At 42.0% G+C, this 15,307-nt stretch overlaps 2 protein-coding genes and 1 long non-coding RNA gene across 4 annotated transcripts; 2 read left to right on the forward strand and 1 right to left on the reverse strand.

Moving 5' to 3' along the window:
• Positions 1–5,191: 5,191 nt before the first annotated feature.
• LOC139353196 (uncharacterized) lies at positions 5,192–9,429 on the forward strand. 2 transcript variants are annotated; one of them, XR_011604365.1, is made up of 3 exons: positions 5,192–5,862; positions 7,821–8,693; positions 9,349–9,429. It is a non-coding gene; the product is annotated as an uncharacterized lncRNA (long non-coding RNA). The 2 variants fall into 2 exon arrangements; XR_011604366.1 differs by having other exon boundaries at positions 7,821–8,729; positions 9,349–9,363.
• A 1,940-nt stretch (positions 9,430–11,369) lies between these two features.
• eEF1gamma (elongation factor 1-gamma) lies at positions 11,370–13,304 on the forward strand. Its single transcript, XM_070996699.1, has 4 exons — positions 11,370–11,388; positions 11,457–11,495; positions 11,622–11,771; positions 11,851–13,304. The coding sequence occupies exons 2-4, from the start codon at positions 11,484–11,486 to the stop codon at positions 12,982–12,984; spliced, it is 1,296 nt and encodes a 431-aa protein (XP_070852800.1). The 5' UTR covers positions 11,370–11,388; positions 11,457–11,483; the 3' UTR covers positions 12,985–13,304.
• Positions 13,305–13,560: 256 nt separating this feature from the next.
• Cisd2 (CDGSH iron sulfur domain 2) lies at positions 13,561–15,049 on the reverse strand. The gene is made up of 3 exons (XM_017080979.4): positions 14,861–15,049; positions 14,150–14,373; positions 13,561–13,854 (listed from the first exon to the last, which is right to left on the reverse strand). Exons 1-3 carry the CDS (start codon positions 14,955–14,957, stop codon positions 13,774–13,776), a joined length of 402 nt encoding a protein of 133 aa, XP_016936468.4. The 5' UTR covers positions 14,958–15,049; the 3' UTR covers positions 13,561–13,773.
• Positions 15,050–15,307: the final 258 nt, after the last annotated feature.

Genomic DNA, 15,307 nt, shown 5'->3' on the forward strand with positions numbered 1-15,307 from the left:
AAATGGACTGACAATTGATTTGTGCCACAGCCAGAAAGCAAAAAAAAAAAGGAAAAGAAAAAGAAAAACAAAGCCTGGCTGCAATTTAAATTAAAAGCGCAATTGAACTGGAAAATTCGTCTAAATTGTTTTCACAATTACCCACACACGGCAACCTGAGAAGACGCAGGGTGACAGCCGGGGGAAAGCGAAGAGTTCAAGAGTTTTTCCACCATTTCCCCCAACTCCATCTCCATCTCCATTTCCATTTCCACCATGGTCACAATCAAATCCAATCCTCGGCAATCGCAGCTCTAACAACATCATGCAATAGAGCCGGGGCACAATACATAAAAATTTCAAAACTAATGATGCCGAGTAGGAGAGCCTGTAAAAAATACGAAAAAAACGAGCTGCTTTCGTTCACAATTTATGCATGAGAAGAAAGATCTTTGGCAGAAGAAATGGTCCGTTTTTTGTGGGAGTAGAGTTGAGTCGAGTTCTTTTCTTTTCTGTACTGTTCTGCACACACTCACTCTTATTTTGGCTTGGCTTGATCTTTTTTTTTCGCTACGAGCTGCGCTGGCTTCGATGATAAAGATCGGAAAAGCCCGAAGTTTAGAAAGGCAATAGCAAGAGCAGCATCCGAGCGGTGTATCTATGTATCTGCAATACATAAATTGTATGTATCTATATCTATACGGTCTACAATGTATCTCTTTTTGGAGCCAGTGCTTGTGTGTATATGTATCTATGTAATGAGCATGTAACTAAACTTCTGTGTAGCCAAAACTCCTACAACAGAGACAAAAACAAAAAGCCCAGACCCACTAGAAGTACCAGCTCTATAGCTCTGTAAGCTCTGTAAACTCTGTGGAACTCTGGAGCTGTGCAACTCCCTCAATACCCGTTTGCCTTTGCCACAACTTCAATTCAACTGAACTGTACTGGCTGCTCTTCGGGGCTCTCAGTCCTCAGTCCTCAGTCCTCGGTCTCCAGTTTTCAGTTTTCAGTTTTTCTGGCCGTGCTCTATCTGATGATGGCCGTTAACGTTAAAAGTTAAGGCCTGAAGAGCGCCCGACCCGACCTGCTGCCCTGTCTTCCCCCCTCAAGACCCCGTTCTTCCCGGCTCCCTGTTCCCGATTCTTCTGCCAGTGACTCGTAAACATGAGCTACGTTCTTGCCCCATTCCCCTTTCTTTTCAGCCGGGTCTTGTCTTTTCCCCCGCCGCGACTTGACTTCATTTGTTTGGCTTTTTTGGGAGACAAAACTGGTTATTGCTCTCGCCTTTTCTTCGGCTTGGTTACTCGATGTGTTTGGGTTTTTTGTCGTTTCTTTTCTTTTTTTTGGCTTTTTTCGGTTAGGTGAGCGGTGGTCTCTCCACCGTTCTTCGTATATTTCTTCGGTTTTTCGGGGCCCCAGTGGCGTACATGTATGCAAAGGGGACCCGTTGGCCACGCAGCTTCCAGCCTCCTAGTCTCCTAGCCAACAGCTACCACATACAGAGGGTATTTCTTAAAAATAAACTGTTAGTAATAGCTTGAAACTAAAATATATCTAACAAACAAAATATTTTTAACCAATTAATCAGGAGAATTCACTTTGGGAACATGTCACTTTATAAAATGTTTTGAACTTTGGAGGGTTTGAAAGTACTTAGCAGTTTCAAAAAGGACTTAAGTATCTTTTGAATATATTTCAGTAAACCCATCATTGTAATTACACCTTTTAAGTGCTTTTAGTTTAACAGTTTCATAAACTATATAAAGATGATCATAACATTTTTATAAAAAGACTATAGTAATGAGGTTAAACCATTATAATAACTACTTGTATTTATAGTACGTGATTTATAGTACGTTTTCTAACATAAGATCCTAGAAATAGCACATCCTGCATAAAAGAGAGAGATGGGTTATGATAATGACTATCCTAATGACTTTTCTTCCTAGCCAATGGCCACTGTAGTCAGCGATTCAAGCGGGGCACCGAACCAAACGACAACCAAATCTCGGTGGTGCAGCTTCTAAGTGGAGGCTTGGTGGGCAGCGTGCAGCAACAAGTAGGAAGTGGGCGCTTGGCAAAGGCTTGGCCTGGACTTGGTCTAAAACCGAGATCGAGACTGGCCACCTCCTCCTCCTCCAGCATCCTCCATCCTCCATCCTACCCCCTTCCTCCAGCCGTTGGGCAACTTTTTTCCGCGCAACTCCTTTGTTACATTTTGCGAGCGAGCTAGAGGTAAACGATCGTTAGAAAGGTTTTATATGAAGCCATGGCTTCAGATTTGCGCTCACGTCTATTTATTGGACTTGCAGTTGCTGGAGCCAAACTGAAAAGCCGTAGCCATAGCTGAATCTGAAGTTGGGCTTGATCTGTGTGTGCTGAAGCTATCGTTTCTGCAGAGAGAATAAATTCATTAGAAGCTGTAAGTGCTTTGAATATTATATAAAAGTTTCTTATAAAAAATGAACTTTTAAAAGACTTACATTAAACTCAGAAATCATATAGTCAACATATTGTTTTTTTACCAACCCCTTAGTACACCCTAAGTATCCCATAATAACCCATATACCAAATTGCAGTGTGCATATCTTCTCTGTATGATTTATTATTATCAGAACTTTTCTTTTATTTATGTTATTAAGTCATGATGCTAAAGTACCATTAATATTTTAATAATACCTTTATAACTGACCATTTTTTTTTGGTGCATGGTCATGTTACCACCGCCTGTCGTTTAAGATGGCTCTTGGCTGGCTGTTTGTTTTGTTTTGGCCTGCACAGTTTTTTATCCATTTTGGTGGCCTGTCCTCCATCCTCCATCCTCCAAACTCGGAGCTCCCGACTCCTGGCTCCCAGCACCCAGCACCCAACTCCCAACTCCCTGCCCCATCCTCAAAAGTCCATCCAGCCTCAACTTCAATGGAAGTAGAAGTGGCATGAAATGCTGTTAACCTCGTTTGAACTTTGCCATTTGTTTGAGCCATTGGATAGGCCGATCTTTCTTCTTGGCAATGTTTTTTTATTTTTACGTATTTCTTTCAGCGCTCCTCTCTCTGTTTTTGGACTGTTTAGACAGGCCGGCCAAGCAATTTAAATATATTGCAAACAAAAGGAGTGTATGTAATTTAATGTGAGTGGACGTTGGACGTCGGACGTGGACGTGGATGGGGCCTAGAAATGGGATTGGAATGGTTTTGGCTTTGGTTTGGTTTGGTTTTGGTTTGGTTTGGTTTTGGTTTGGCCTGGGCTGGCATGGGGGTTGGATGATGGGTATGGGGATGGGGATGGGGACCATGGACCGTGGCAGTTGGGCAATGGCTAAAAAACACAACTGACATTTGCAATACGAGAGATACGGGTCCGGGCACCAGCTGGAGATTGCCCAGGTCAGCCCGAGCCAATCCTCCTCCGCACCTCTGCGTCGATAACCCAAGAAAACCCCTCGAAGGCCCCTCAAAACACCTCTGTCAATGCAACTCCTGCCTACACACCTCGAAATTTTCGCAATGACAAGTAGCCCAGGCGTGTGTGATTTTTTGTAATCTACAAAAAGAGCTGGTGTTGCTCCGAGCTGGTCTTCCACTAAGGCTGGGCTTTGAACTGGGTTAGAGCAACTGTGGGAAGAACAGAGCGTTTAATTGGGCCAGCGAAAGATTGGGGGAGGGAGTTACCATACACGGGAAACATTCGCCAAGAGCCACAAAATAATTAAAACGATTTATTAAAATATTCATTATTAAAAATGTATTTTTTTTGGATTTTAAAACTTTTAAAAAATTGGGTACCCAAATGTACGAAGTGTTCAGATATATTATATTGATATAATGAGTAATATATTTCATGAAATTTACACATCCGCTGGTTGTATCTCTCTCCTTAAGAGAAAAAATAAACTGGTTTCTTAGGAGATTTACAAATGGAAATCTATTTATTATGTGTTCTAGTACCAAGCCCAGTTTTTCCCGCAGTGCAAAGTAAGTATTCAAGAGCAGCGACCATAAAGACGTTCCTGGTTGTCAGATGAACCGAGATTAGTTTATGTTTTTGGGGGGAAAACGTTGGTGAACAAACGGTAGCGGATGACCTGATCCAAGACCATTACCATTACTAGGCCGGTTTTAGCCCGCTTCAAAGCCCAACCAATTAGCACTATCTAAAGTGGAGTGGTGAGCTGGGTTTCCCCTGGGTTTTATGGGAACTGGGGGACACTTTAAGTCCCCACAAAGAGATATACGTAGGTACGATTGTAAAAAATACGCCCACGCAATCGACAATTAAAGACACGTCGCCGAATTTCAATTACAGGAAGCGGAAAATGAATGAAAATACGCGTATGGAAATGCAAGTTCTGCAAATTTCATTGAGCACGCAGAAAACTGTGTCACCTTGACGGTAAAACAGAATACGATTGGGAGACAACAAAAAATAAGGTAATATAAAAAGTACGACTTCCCGCTACTACTTCATATATAATGAAGAAGACGCCGAAGAAGAAGAAGAAGAAGGGCGAGCAACAGCTGCGCAAGCGCTTTGTGAAGAGGGTGGGAAAAGTAAGGGAGGGGAAAGCTAAGACTTGGTTTTTTGGCAAAGGCATTGACACACCGAAATAAAAGGAAACAGCAGAAATTCCAATTCCGCATGTCTGTGTGCTGTACATTATTTACAACACAGAAAGAAACGGGGCTTGTTAAGAAAATATATTTTAATATTTTTTAATTATTTATTTATGTGAAATACAGTACTGAAGTTTTGTATCTGTTAATAATGTATGGAAATAGCTTAAATAGGATTTAATTTTTTTTTTTCTGTGCACCCCAACAACATTTGTTTGTCTGGAAAACCTTTCCACTACTCTTCCAATCCTCAAGAAACCACCCTAAGGAGAAGAAGAAGAAGCAGAAGAAGAGGGAGCAAAAAAGGTGCGATCTCTCTCTCTCTCTCTCTGTCGAAGAGTCGACGGCCGATGTAATTATTTTAATAATTTTTTCACTGCGTCATCATTATTTCTCTCTGCCTTTGATATATAATTCTTCTTTGTATCATTTGCACACACGATTGCACACATACAAAGGGCGGGAGAGAGGGGCAGAGAAATTCACGCTCAGCAATAAATATGTGTAGATGTGTGCGTTGTGATCGCGAGAGAGCAAAGCCGCTCGCTGCTCGAAATGAGCCGAGGTATAAAAGCGGAAGAGCGTCACTCGCGGAGCAATTGTTTTTCCTGTGCCGTTCGCCGTTCGCGCCGCGTTTTTGAGCTCCCTCCGAGAAAGAAAGAAAGGAAAAAGCGGAGCTAGAATTTTTTGAGAAAAATGCCATAAACAAATATGTAGTTTAAAAGTAAAGTATTTAACGCGTGTTTTCTGCGTATGTGGGAGTACGCCTGCTAACTCAAATTGCCGTTGATTGCAAGCCGAGCTCACCCACACACACGCACGCTCTATCGCACACACTCGAGACTCTGCTTTACCGATAAAAAAAAAAAGAAGAAAAAACGAAACGAAAAGCGAACAAACGGATGCATGCAGCATTTACAGTTGAGTTCAAATGTGCCGTCTAATTAGAAATGATTTAATTTCAATAGCGATTTAATAAAAACGAATTTGCGAAACGAAGCGACGCCGCGTGTGTATTTCGTATGTACATGTGTGTACATGCATGTGCCTGTGTGTAATTCGCCATACTTCTTCAATTCAAAGAACAGACAGAAGAAGAACACAACAAGACATACTTGAGAAATAAAAGCAACAGCAGCAACAACTACAACTATTGCTATCAACTTGAGCCATCAGCGCAGGCTCTGGCTCTCTCGCTCTTTCTCTCTCTCCCGCTCTTTGCCGTGTTGCTGTGCGCGTGTGTAAGCTTCGCTTGGTTAGTGTATGGGTATGTATATAAGCGGGTGAACGAAAAAAAAAAAGTACATATGTATGTATATATTACGCTCAATTTTCCCTATATTTTTTGCGCCTGCCAATAAGCGGTTCTTTGCCGGAGTTGCCACATTGCCGCGCAGATCGTGGAATTTTTAATTGGAATTGGGAAAGATTCGTTGCGTACTCATGCATGTGTGTGTGTGTGTGTGCGTGTGTGTAGAGTAGAACTGATAAGACGCAGAGAAAGCAGAAAAGAGACGCCGCTTATCAACGCCACAAAAAATAGAAGAAAAAACGAACGAACTAAATGGGTCGAGCACATTGTCGTGTATTGTTTTTGCACTATCGCTTAATAATTGAAATTAAAGCGGAGGCGAGGGAAATAAAAAAAATGGAGAAGGCAAAAAATCCCACTATACTGGAATTGAAATTGGACTTGGAATTCATACTACTGTTTTTAGTGGGTGGGGGTCCAGTGTTTCACATTGATTTTCTTAGTATTTGTGACTAGATCCACACTCATTAATAACGGTAGTTCAATCATCAAGCACGTGTTTTCGGGAGACTTAGCTATGTACATAAGTACACTACTTCCTCTGGAAAGAAAAGGGACAAACAGGTGGTGTTCCTAAAAAAAGTAAAGAATACAACAAAATACAACAAGGTAATTAGTCAACGTCTCGCACGCACACAACGTCATTCAGACAGAACGACAGAACCAAAAAAAATATAAAAAAAAGTAAGGAAAAGAGCACCTGTTCGAGTGCCCAAAAGAGAGGGAAAGAGAACAAAGGGAAGAGCGATAGCGGAAGAGCGACTTGATTGCAGGCCCGAAATTAAAATTAAAATTAATGCTAATTCAGACCATTTTCGGGCCCTGAAAACGATCCCCCAAATTCAAAATTAATTGTACCCAGACTGGGAAAGAAGTGGGAAAATTGTTAGCCTAACAACAAAGGTTAAAAGTTCAGCCACTGTGTTGCCAGCTGACTCACAAAGTTCTCTATGTACAGTTGTGGTCGAAATAGTAGTGCTTTTGCTCTTAACTTGAAAGCAATTCCAAAAAAATTTAAAATGAATTATGTACTGTATCTTAAAAAATATAAAGTGAATAATATATAATAATAATGTGAATTTCGAATGATTTATACAATTAGTTGCTTACTGTAAATATACATCCAAAGATACGATCTTAAATTTACATCCAAAGATATGGTCTTTAACTATTATTTTAAATCCAAAAAGTACTGAGAAACTTTTTAAAAAAAAATTCTTTCTTAGTATACCTTTTTTTTTAATGTTATTAAAATACCCACTACTATTTTATACCCCGCTACTGTGTGTTTTTTCTGTATTCCCATAGTTCCGCCTCCCTAACTGCTTTGACTTGTTCTTCTCTGGTTTCTACCGGAACAAATTGCTGAAATACTAAATTCCGAGAAGACACCGCTGTCGCATAGTTCAGTTTTATAGTTTTATATACACCCCCGACTTGACAAACAAACAATCATTTCCGTTGAAGTCCAATCATGAGCTTCACTGTCACCATATGTATCGGATTTTATCCAACTTTGTGCTCCGTTTTTTGTGCTCCGATCAGCAGAAATTCAAACTGCAACGTCGCCACAATTCTTAAACAATTCTCAAAGACGACGACGATTCTGTTTTTGATTCCGATTCTGATTCTGTCGGCTTTTCGTCAGAGAAGAATCATGGGTTGGCCCTGCCCTGGCCAGCCAGTTGATATACATATATATTATTATTGTATAAATCAGCAGAAAAAACAGCAAACAGCGGACGGGCGAACAAAAAATAATAAACCTTAATTCGAAGCTCGGAGCTTGATTCATTCATATTACCCGGGGGATCTGAAAAAAGGGGAGGCGAAGGGACTGACTGACTGACTGCTGACTGACCACCCAATTGAGCTATGAAAACCGATCAAACCCCGATCGCAATTGTTGCCAGGCACGAGAGCAATGACATGGCATGCAAAGCCAGCTAAGCAGCTGGAAAACTAAGCTAAAACCCCAAAGCCGAACTGGAAAAGCAAAAACCAAACCCAATCACCAATCAAACCAACCAAAAATGCCACAAAAAGTCGTGCAGTGGCAATAATCATCGTCATCATCATCATCGTCATCATCATTCGAAAGGAAGGATGCGGATGCGGATGCTCTTTTCTGACTCTATTTTGTCGGCGAACATGGATCTAGTGCACGGTGGTTCATGATTAAGTTCGTGACTAGATTTCATGCTCGTCTATTAAGTTGGGTCAGCACAACGAAGAGAGTTTTCCAACCCACACCCCCTTTGGGGAGGGGGGAGTTTTCCAGCCCCCTTCCCTCCCCTCCCCTCTGGCTGAGTGGCCAATTAGCCAACGCATTAATTATGGGAAAAGTATATTTGCCTGATTGACCCGTGACCCACATGCAGTGACTGTTGGCACACGCCCCGCAGAAATATGTGACTGCCGAAATGAGGGCGTGTTGTGGAAATAAATGTAGAAATAAAAATAAAACGAGTCAATGGCCTGCTGTCCCGCATGCTGTGGCGTAAAAACTTGGGAGAAAAAAAGCAAGTAGCCTTGCCGATTTGTGCTCCTTTATCTGGCAAATGGAGTGACTGCCCTGCCAAACGGTCGCAGAATGTGGCAAGTCGAAAACCCGTGACACCGCCAACGGTCCACCAATTTATGGCTTGGTGACACGCGATTAAAAATCGAATCCAAAAGGGGCCCCTACAGAAGCAGAGAAACCAAAACCCAGGGAACTGCAAAGCCAATAGATTTCCGTGTGAAAAACTCTGCGAGGGTTGTTGTTGCTGCTGTGGCGCCTGCGGGTAAGTAACGGCTTTTTACCCGCCTTTTGTCACATGGTGAGAAAAAAAATTAAAAACAAAATATCAGTCGGACAATGTCTTTTTAAAGTTTACATACCATATAAGAGGCATGCCTGAAATTGCTTTACCAAGAATCCAAACCTTAAAACTATTTGAATTTTTTTTGGAATAAGAGATTCTTGTATATTCAACTAAATCATGTCTTGATTGAGAAAGTAACATCGATCCTTTGTTCTATAAACTGTATAGTTATAATATCACTATTTGCATCTACTTAACTTTATTTTACATTTTATTAAATCCAAAAATTCTACTTAATGTCTTGATGCACTTAAAAATGGTTATACATTGTTTAAAGTTTATATAATAACGAGGTTTAGGACTTTACATTTTAATTTATAGTTAAAATACAATACAAGGACTTAAGCTTAGTAAAAATACTTTAAAATAAACCATAGATCTTTTAGATTTTTGCAAAAGCACCATCGTAAGGCACCCTAACAAGTTTGGTAATTTACCAAGATGTTTTTCCTGTGCACTCGTTGCCAACGACAACAACATGACACACTGTTGCGTGGGCGTTTGAGTGTAACTGTAACACCTGCTGCTGCCGCTATTAACACAACATTTCTCTGCTCTCCAATTTTAATTTCAGCCCAAAGGAATGAAGCCGGAACACCTTTCAACCCTGCGAGCCATTGTTATTATTGTGGCTGCCATATAGCTAGCTACTTACTACTTACTACCTACTATATAGGCATGGCTACAGCTACTCCTCCCACACGATCGCATTCGCATTTGCTTCACGCTCATTTAAATGCCAACGCACCGGGGGGAAAAGGAAAGGAGGGCGAAGGAAAGGAGAGCTCGGCGATCTAACAAAACATTGGCTGCTCGGCTGGCTTATTTGCATATTTTCTAAATGAATGTGGTGGCTACAGTTTGCAACCCCAGCGGTGGCAAAGCCAAGAAGCGCATTCAGTTGCAACGGCGGCGGCAGCTGGCTTTCCCTGCACTGGATTTCCACTTCCTCCCGACCGAGGCAGCAACATCAGCAATCAGGAACAGCAGCGGCAGCAGCAGCAAGAAGCCGTCAAACGCCGCAACTAATTGATATAATAGTTAAAATAACAAACTAACGAGAAAGAGGTTGTCGTCGGGCGAACGCGCGGCGTTGGTGAAGTGCAAAACCTTTCCAATTTGAAAATAGTTTTCCTGCTATGTGTGCTCGTTCCCACAAGCAGCAATACCACACCATGCCACCAGTAGATGCAGCCAGCAAGCAGCAACAACTGCAACATCGGTTCAGAACAAGCACAAAACAGCAAAAGCCTGCACTTTGCCAAGAGGTGATTGGGAAAAGGGGCTCGAGCTGGGGAAGATGACAATGCAGCGATTAGAGCAATGCAGAACTTGAACTCTACAACTCCATGGCGGCATCATCATCGTCATCGTCATCATCATCATCATCTTCATTGGCGGCAGCTGGAAAAATGTTTACCTCAATCCCCGGAGTCATAGTCGCTGTCCCAATGCGCGGCATTTCCGTTCTGAGAAGAAGAGGATGCAGCCGAGGCTCTGGATCGGATCGATTCGCTGCTGATGCATTTTGCAAGGGGCAAAGTTGTAATCATGTTTATTACATCTAAATCTAAATAAAGTACTTGTAATGTGTTTCATCGAAAGCGGCGGTTTTTGATTTTGGTTTGGGTACAGGGGAAAAATATAACTATTAGCTACTGAGAATTCCAGTTTCTAGAAAACTTTGAATACTGATCTCCTTGAAAAGGGCCTAGAAAGTTCTTTATTTTAAGTCGAACAGCATTCTAAAGAATAAGTTGTTAACAAGTTGAATAAATAAGTTGAAAACAAGTTTGGAATATCGAATCAAGCGCGTACTAGTAATGATAAGCCAATAGTGTCAATTAGATTTTGAAGTTTATTTTTTTTGGGATCAAGACGACGCTTAAGTTTAAAAATCGAAAGATACTTCTCTATTTGAAAAAACCTTTTTCTGAAATCCGTTTTCCCTAATATGGATTTTTTTTATTTAATACTGTCCCTAACGTGGACAACCAATAAATGTGACTATATAAGACTTGGGATTTGGGGTTTTCGTCTATGGCAAGCAGCGGTGGAATGCAGTGACATGAAGATGTAAGCGCAGACAAATTAGTTTTAATTTATTTATAACCAATAAACAGTTAAAGCATTTTAATATATATTTATTTTATTATTTTAAACACCGATATATCGACGAAACATCGATGACGATGTTTCCATCTCATCTTTAAATATCGATACAAAATTATCACATTTATATCGATAGTTAGTACGTACATCAACCATGTACAGCAGATACACCCTCCACCAATAGCCAATACACCCACCTATCGATAGAACAATCGATATATACATTTATTTTTATTCAAAATATCGATATTTTGAAATATTTACCCATCTCTAACTTCAGGCAAGTGGGATTGTTTGTCTCCCTCTTACGTTGGTGCTATCTCCCTCTTTTTCTGACACTACGTTTGCTGACACTTACGTTTTCTGGCACTTCCGTGACAGCGACTCAAAAAATAACGATACATCGGGTGAAAAAAATATTACGATGTAAATATTTATTTTTATTCCAAAAATACCGATATATTGACATTTTTCACATCCGTCCTTCTCTTCTTCGTTTCCGGTGAGTGCGTGTGCTCCGCGTTTTTCGCTGAATTTGCCACTATATTGGATTTAATATCGTATTTGCAGGCAGACGACTTAAAAGGCGAATCCACCATGGTGCAAGGAGTACGTAAACCCATGAGCAGTGGACATTTGCCAATCCGTGGCCCTGGGCCATGTGAATTTGCGAATTTGCCAATGCCGGCTGGGTGCCACGACATATGCTAATCTACCTTTTTTGTCATTTTGCAGACTCTGTACACTTATCCCGAGAACTTCCGGGCCTACAAGGCACTGATTGCGGCTCAGTACTCCGGAGCCCAGGTGAAAGTGGCCGACAACTTCAAGTTTGGCGAGACCAACAAGTCGGCTGAGTTCCTCAAGAAGTTCCCCGGTGGCAAGGTGAGTTGCTCATATTCTTGGGTGTGGTTAATGCCAGGTCATAATCAATATGTTTGTGCGTTATGATCATGATCATTAGGTGCCCGCTTTTGAGACCGCCGAAGGCCAGTTCCTGAGCGAGTCCAATGCCATCGCTTACTTGCTGGCCAACGAGCAGCTGCGCGGTGGAAAGTGCCCCTTCGTCCAGGCCCAGGTCCAGCAATGGATCTCCTTCGCCGACAACGAGATTGTGCCTGCCTCCTGTGCCTGGGTCTTCCCACTGCTGGGCATCCTGCCACAGCAGAAGAACAGCACTGCCCAGCAGGAAGCCGAGGCTGTGCTGCAGCAGCTCAACCAGAAGCTGCAGGACTCCACCTTCCTCGCCGGTGAGAGGATCACCTTGGCCGACATTGTGGTCTTCAGCAGCCTCCTCCACCTGTACGAATACGTCCTGGAGCCCAGTGTACGCAGTGCCTTTGGCAACGTGAACCGCTGGTTCGTCACCATCCTCAACCAGAAGCAGGTCCAGGCCGTCGTCAAGGACTACAAGCTGTGCGAGAAGGCCCTGGTATTCGATCCCAAGAAGTACGCCGAATTCCAGGCCAAGACTGGTGCCGGAAAGCCCCAGCAGGCTCAGCAGCAGAAGCAGGAGAAGAAGCCCAAGGAGAAGAAGGAGCCGGCTCCCAAGAAGGCCGCCGAGCCCGTCGAGGAGTTGGATGCCGCCGATCAGGCCCTGGCCGCCGAGCCCAAGTCCAAGGATCCCTTCGATGCTCTGCCCAAGGGCACCTTCAACTTTGATGACTTCAAGCGCGTCTACTCCAACGAGGAGGAGGCGAAGTCCATTCCCTACTTCTTCGAGAAGTTCGATCCCGAGAACTACTCGATCTGGATTGGCGAGTACAAGTACAACGAGGAGCTGTCCAAGGTGTTCATGTCGTGCAATCTCATCACCGGCATGTTCCAGCGTCTGGACAAGATGCGCAAGGCGGCCTTCGCTTCCGTTTGCCTGTTCGGCGAGGACGGCAACAGCACCATCTCCGGCATCTGGGTGTGGCGCGGACAGGATCTGGCCTTCACCCTGTCGCCCGACTGGCAGATCGACTACGAGGTCTACGACTGGAAGAAGCTCGATGCCAAGAGCGAGGAGACCAAGAAGCTGGTCACCCAGTACTTCTCCTGGTCCGGTGCCGATAAGGATGGCCGCAAGTTCAACCAGGGCAAGATCTTCAAGTAAACGCTCAGCGCTCAGCTCAAAGCAGCAGCACACATTTAGACCAACAACAATAGCAGCAGTAACAATAAAGTTTGAGATTTAAATTGCAGGAAGAGCACGATGCCTATTTCTTAAGTTCCAACTGATAGTATCCTAAAGATATCCAATATCTGTCGTGCTGCCTGCCAGGTTCGGTCGCATCGTCTATTTCGCCTTCCTCATTTTGTACTGGAGAATTTCTTTGTAAACCGCCTAAGCATAAAACATGATATTGTCAACGGAACAGCCGCCTGCAGCCAGAACATAATTTATAAAAAATAAAAGGTTTTCTATTAATAACATGTTCTTGAACAACAGTGTGTCGGCTTTATTTGGATTTGTAGGTTAGGGAGGCATCAGTTTTTAAGCCTATGTAGAAGTTTCTAATCTTTGGTGGCTTGTTAAAAATAAAATGTACTGAGCCCAATAAGTAACGTTCTTTATAGATTTTAATTCAACTAAGACTTGAAAGTTCCGTTAAACTGCGATTATTTAAATAACAACTCATAGCCAGCAACAGCTTCGTAAATATTCTTAGCTATACAATGAGCAAAGAGATTTCAATGTTTTTTGGGCAATTTTATTGGCTTCATTTAACCTAATCCATCAATATCATCAATAATTGCTTATGATTACAAGGGGTTCTGAAAGCATAGAAGTGTTTCGAAGAAGTTCAACCATTAATCGTGGTTTTTAAAAGCAAACCGAAGCTCGGAGAGAATTTGAACAAGGAAATGCTAGGCATGTTATATATCGATGCACCGCTGGAATTTACTTCTTCACCACGACTGGTCCAACGTTGTCGCCAGTCAACTTGTTGTGCTCGGCATGACTGCCATCGCAATAGGGCCACTGGAAAAAGGAGGAAAAGATTTAGTAAAAAATATAGGAATTTAATATGTAGTAGATCCATAAACTGACTAAATGCGAGAATTTTACAAATATTTAGTGAAGGTTTGAATTTTTTTGAATTCATAATTATTATTATTAATCAATTATAAATATCCTTTATCGGTGGTCCTTTAAAAACCATTCATTGTATGAAAGGGGTTTCAGATAGATGTACGTTTTGGTTAATGAACGAGTATGGATTATCCCATTTAATGATATGATAATAATACTATTTTCAAAACTCAAATACACTCACGTTCTTGGTCTTCCAGCAGCGACAAAAGGCCGCCTTTTCCGCAATATCCTCCACGTCGATCATGTCCACCACCTTGGGCTCATGCTTCCGGATTTGGTTGTTGCAGCGACCGCTGCTCTTGGCCGCGCAATTAGCCCTAGCCGCCGGACAAAAGGCCAGATAACTGGTGTAACCGATTCCGGCCACCACAACGGTGGGTGGGATCAGGGCCAGCCAATCCTTGACTGCAAATGAAATTGGGATAAGACTATAGCAGGGGTATTTTCAGATATAGAACTAGATATTTTGGTCAATCAGCCGTAACCGGCACAAGGTCGTCCTCTCTATACCGATTAGGTTATAAACGCACCAAGATATAAATATACATGCACATATATGTGGCCAACGAAGCGTCTACGCATTATAGGTCTATCTAGTTTTCTTTATCTGGGAGATAAACTTGCCCCAGTTAAAAATTTCTTGGAGAGTAACAAATGTTGCATAATCGCTGCAGATTCACTTTTACTTTTTTGGCTGGAGGTGCAGGCACTGCATTTTGATTGGACATTAGCATGACACAATTTTAAGCCACATCTCAACTTAAATAATGCCTTAAAGTTGGGAAACTAGATGCCGTGTCATTATCGTGAATATAAGGCACAAGTGGGGGGCCCTTTTGGGTCAAATCAAATTCCAACCATGACTACTACGATGTCCACCGCATAAACTTACAGGAAAGCTTGAACCAACCGCCGACGCTATCGGGAATCGGCAGATTTGACAGATAGTTGGGCAGAGTGGACTTTACTAGCTGTGATAGGGACTCCATTTCAAGCGTTTTTTGTATTCAACTGGGTTATATTTCCGAAAAAATTGTTTTTGTGTTGTTATTGGTTAGTGGCGACATTACACCGATATCACCTGCATCGCTATCGCGCGTTATAAAAGGTTATCTAAAACGGTCACATTAATTCAAGGCTTTCGTTCAAAAACTTTACATCTAGGGTATTCCCTAAGCTGTTGAATTTTGGTGAGCTATAATATAATAATACACCCGTATTTTGTGTATTCAGCAATTGAATTATCAATTTTAATACATATATAAACATTTATTTTTTGTTTGCAAAAAGCCAATAATGGGAAGCTTTAAATTGTTTTAGTTTGAAAATAATTTAAATA

This window comes from Drosophila suzukii, chromosome 3 (genome assembly GCF_043229965.1).
Source record: "Drosophila suzukii chromosome 3, CBGP_Dsuzu_IsoJpt1.0, whole genome shotgun sequence".
In the NCBI taxonomy this organism is placed as follows: Eukaryota; Metazoa; Arthropoda; class Insecta; order Diptera; family Drosophilidae; genus Drosophila; species Drosophila suzukii.

Excerpts from the sequence above, each read along its gene's own strand:
- eEF1gamma (XM_070996699.1), top strand. Across the intron at positions 11,772-11,850 it reads AGAAGTTCCCCGGTGGCAAG|GTGCCCGCTTTTGAGACCGC; the intron begins GTGAGTTGCTCA and ends CATGATCATTAG.
- Cisd2 (XM_017080979.4), bottom strand. The coding sequence starts at position 14,957 with ATGGAGTCCCTATCACAGCTAGTAAAGTCCACTCTGCCCAACTATCTG. Across the intron at positions 14,374-14,860 it reads CGGTTGGTTCAAGCTTTCCT|TCAAGGATTGGCTGGCCCTG; the intron begins GTAAGTTTATGC and ends TTTCATTTGCAG. Across the intron at positions 13,855-14,149 it reads GCTGCTGGAAGACCAAGAAC|TGGCCCTATTGCGATGGCAG; the intron begins GTGAGTGTATTT and ends TCCTTTTTCCAG.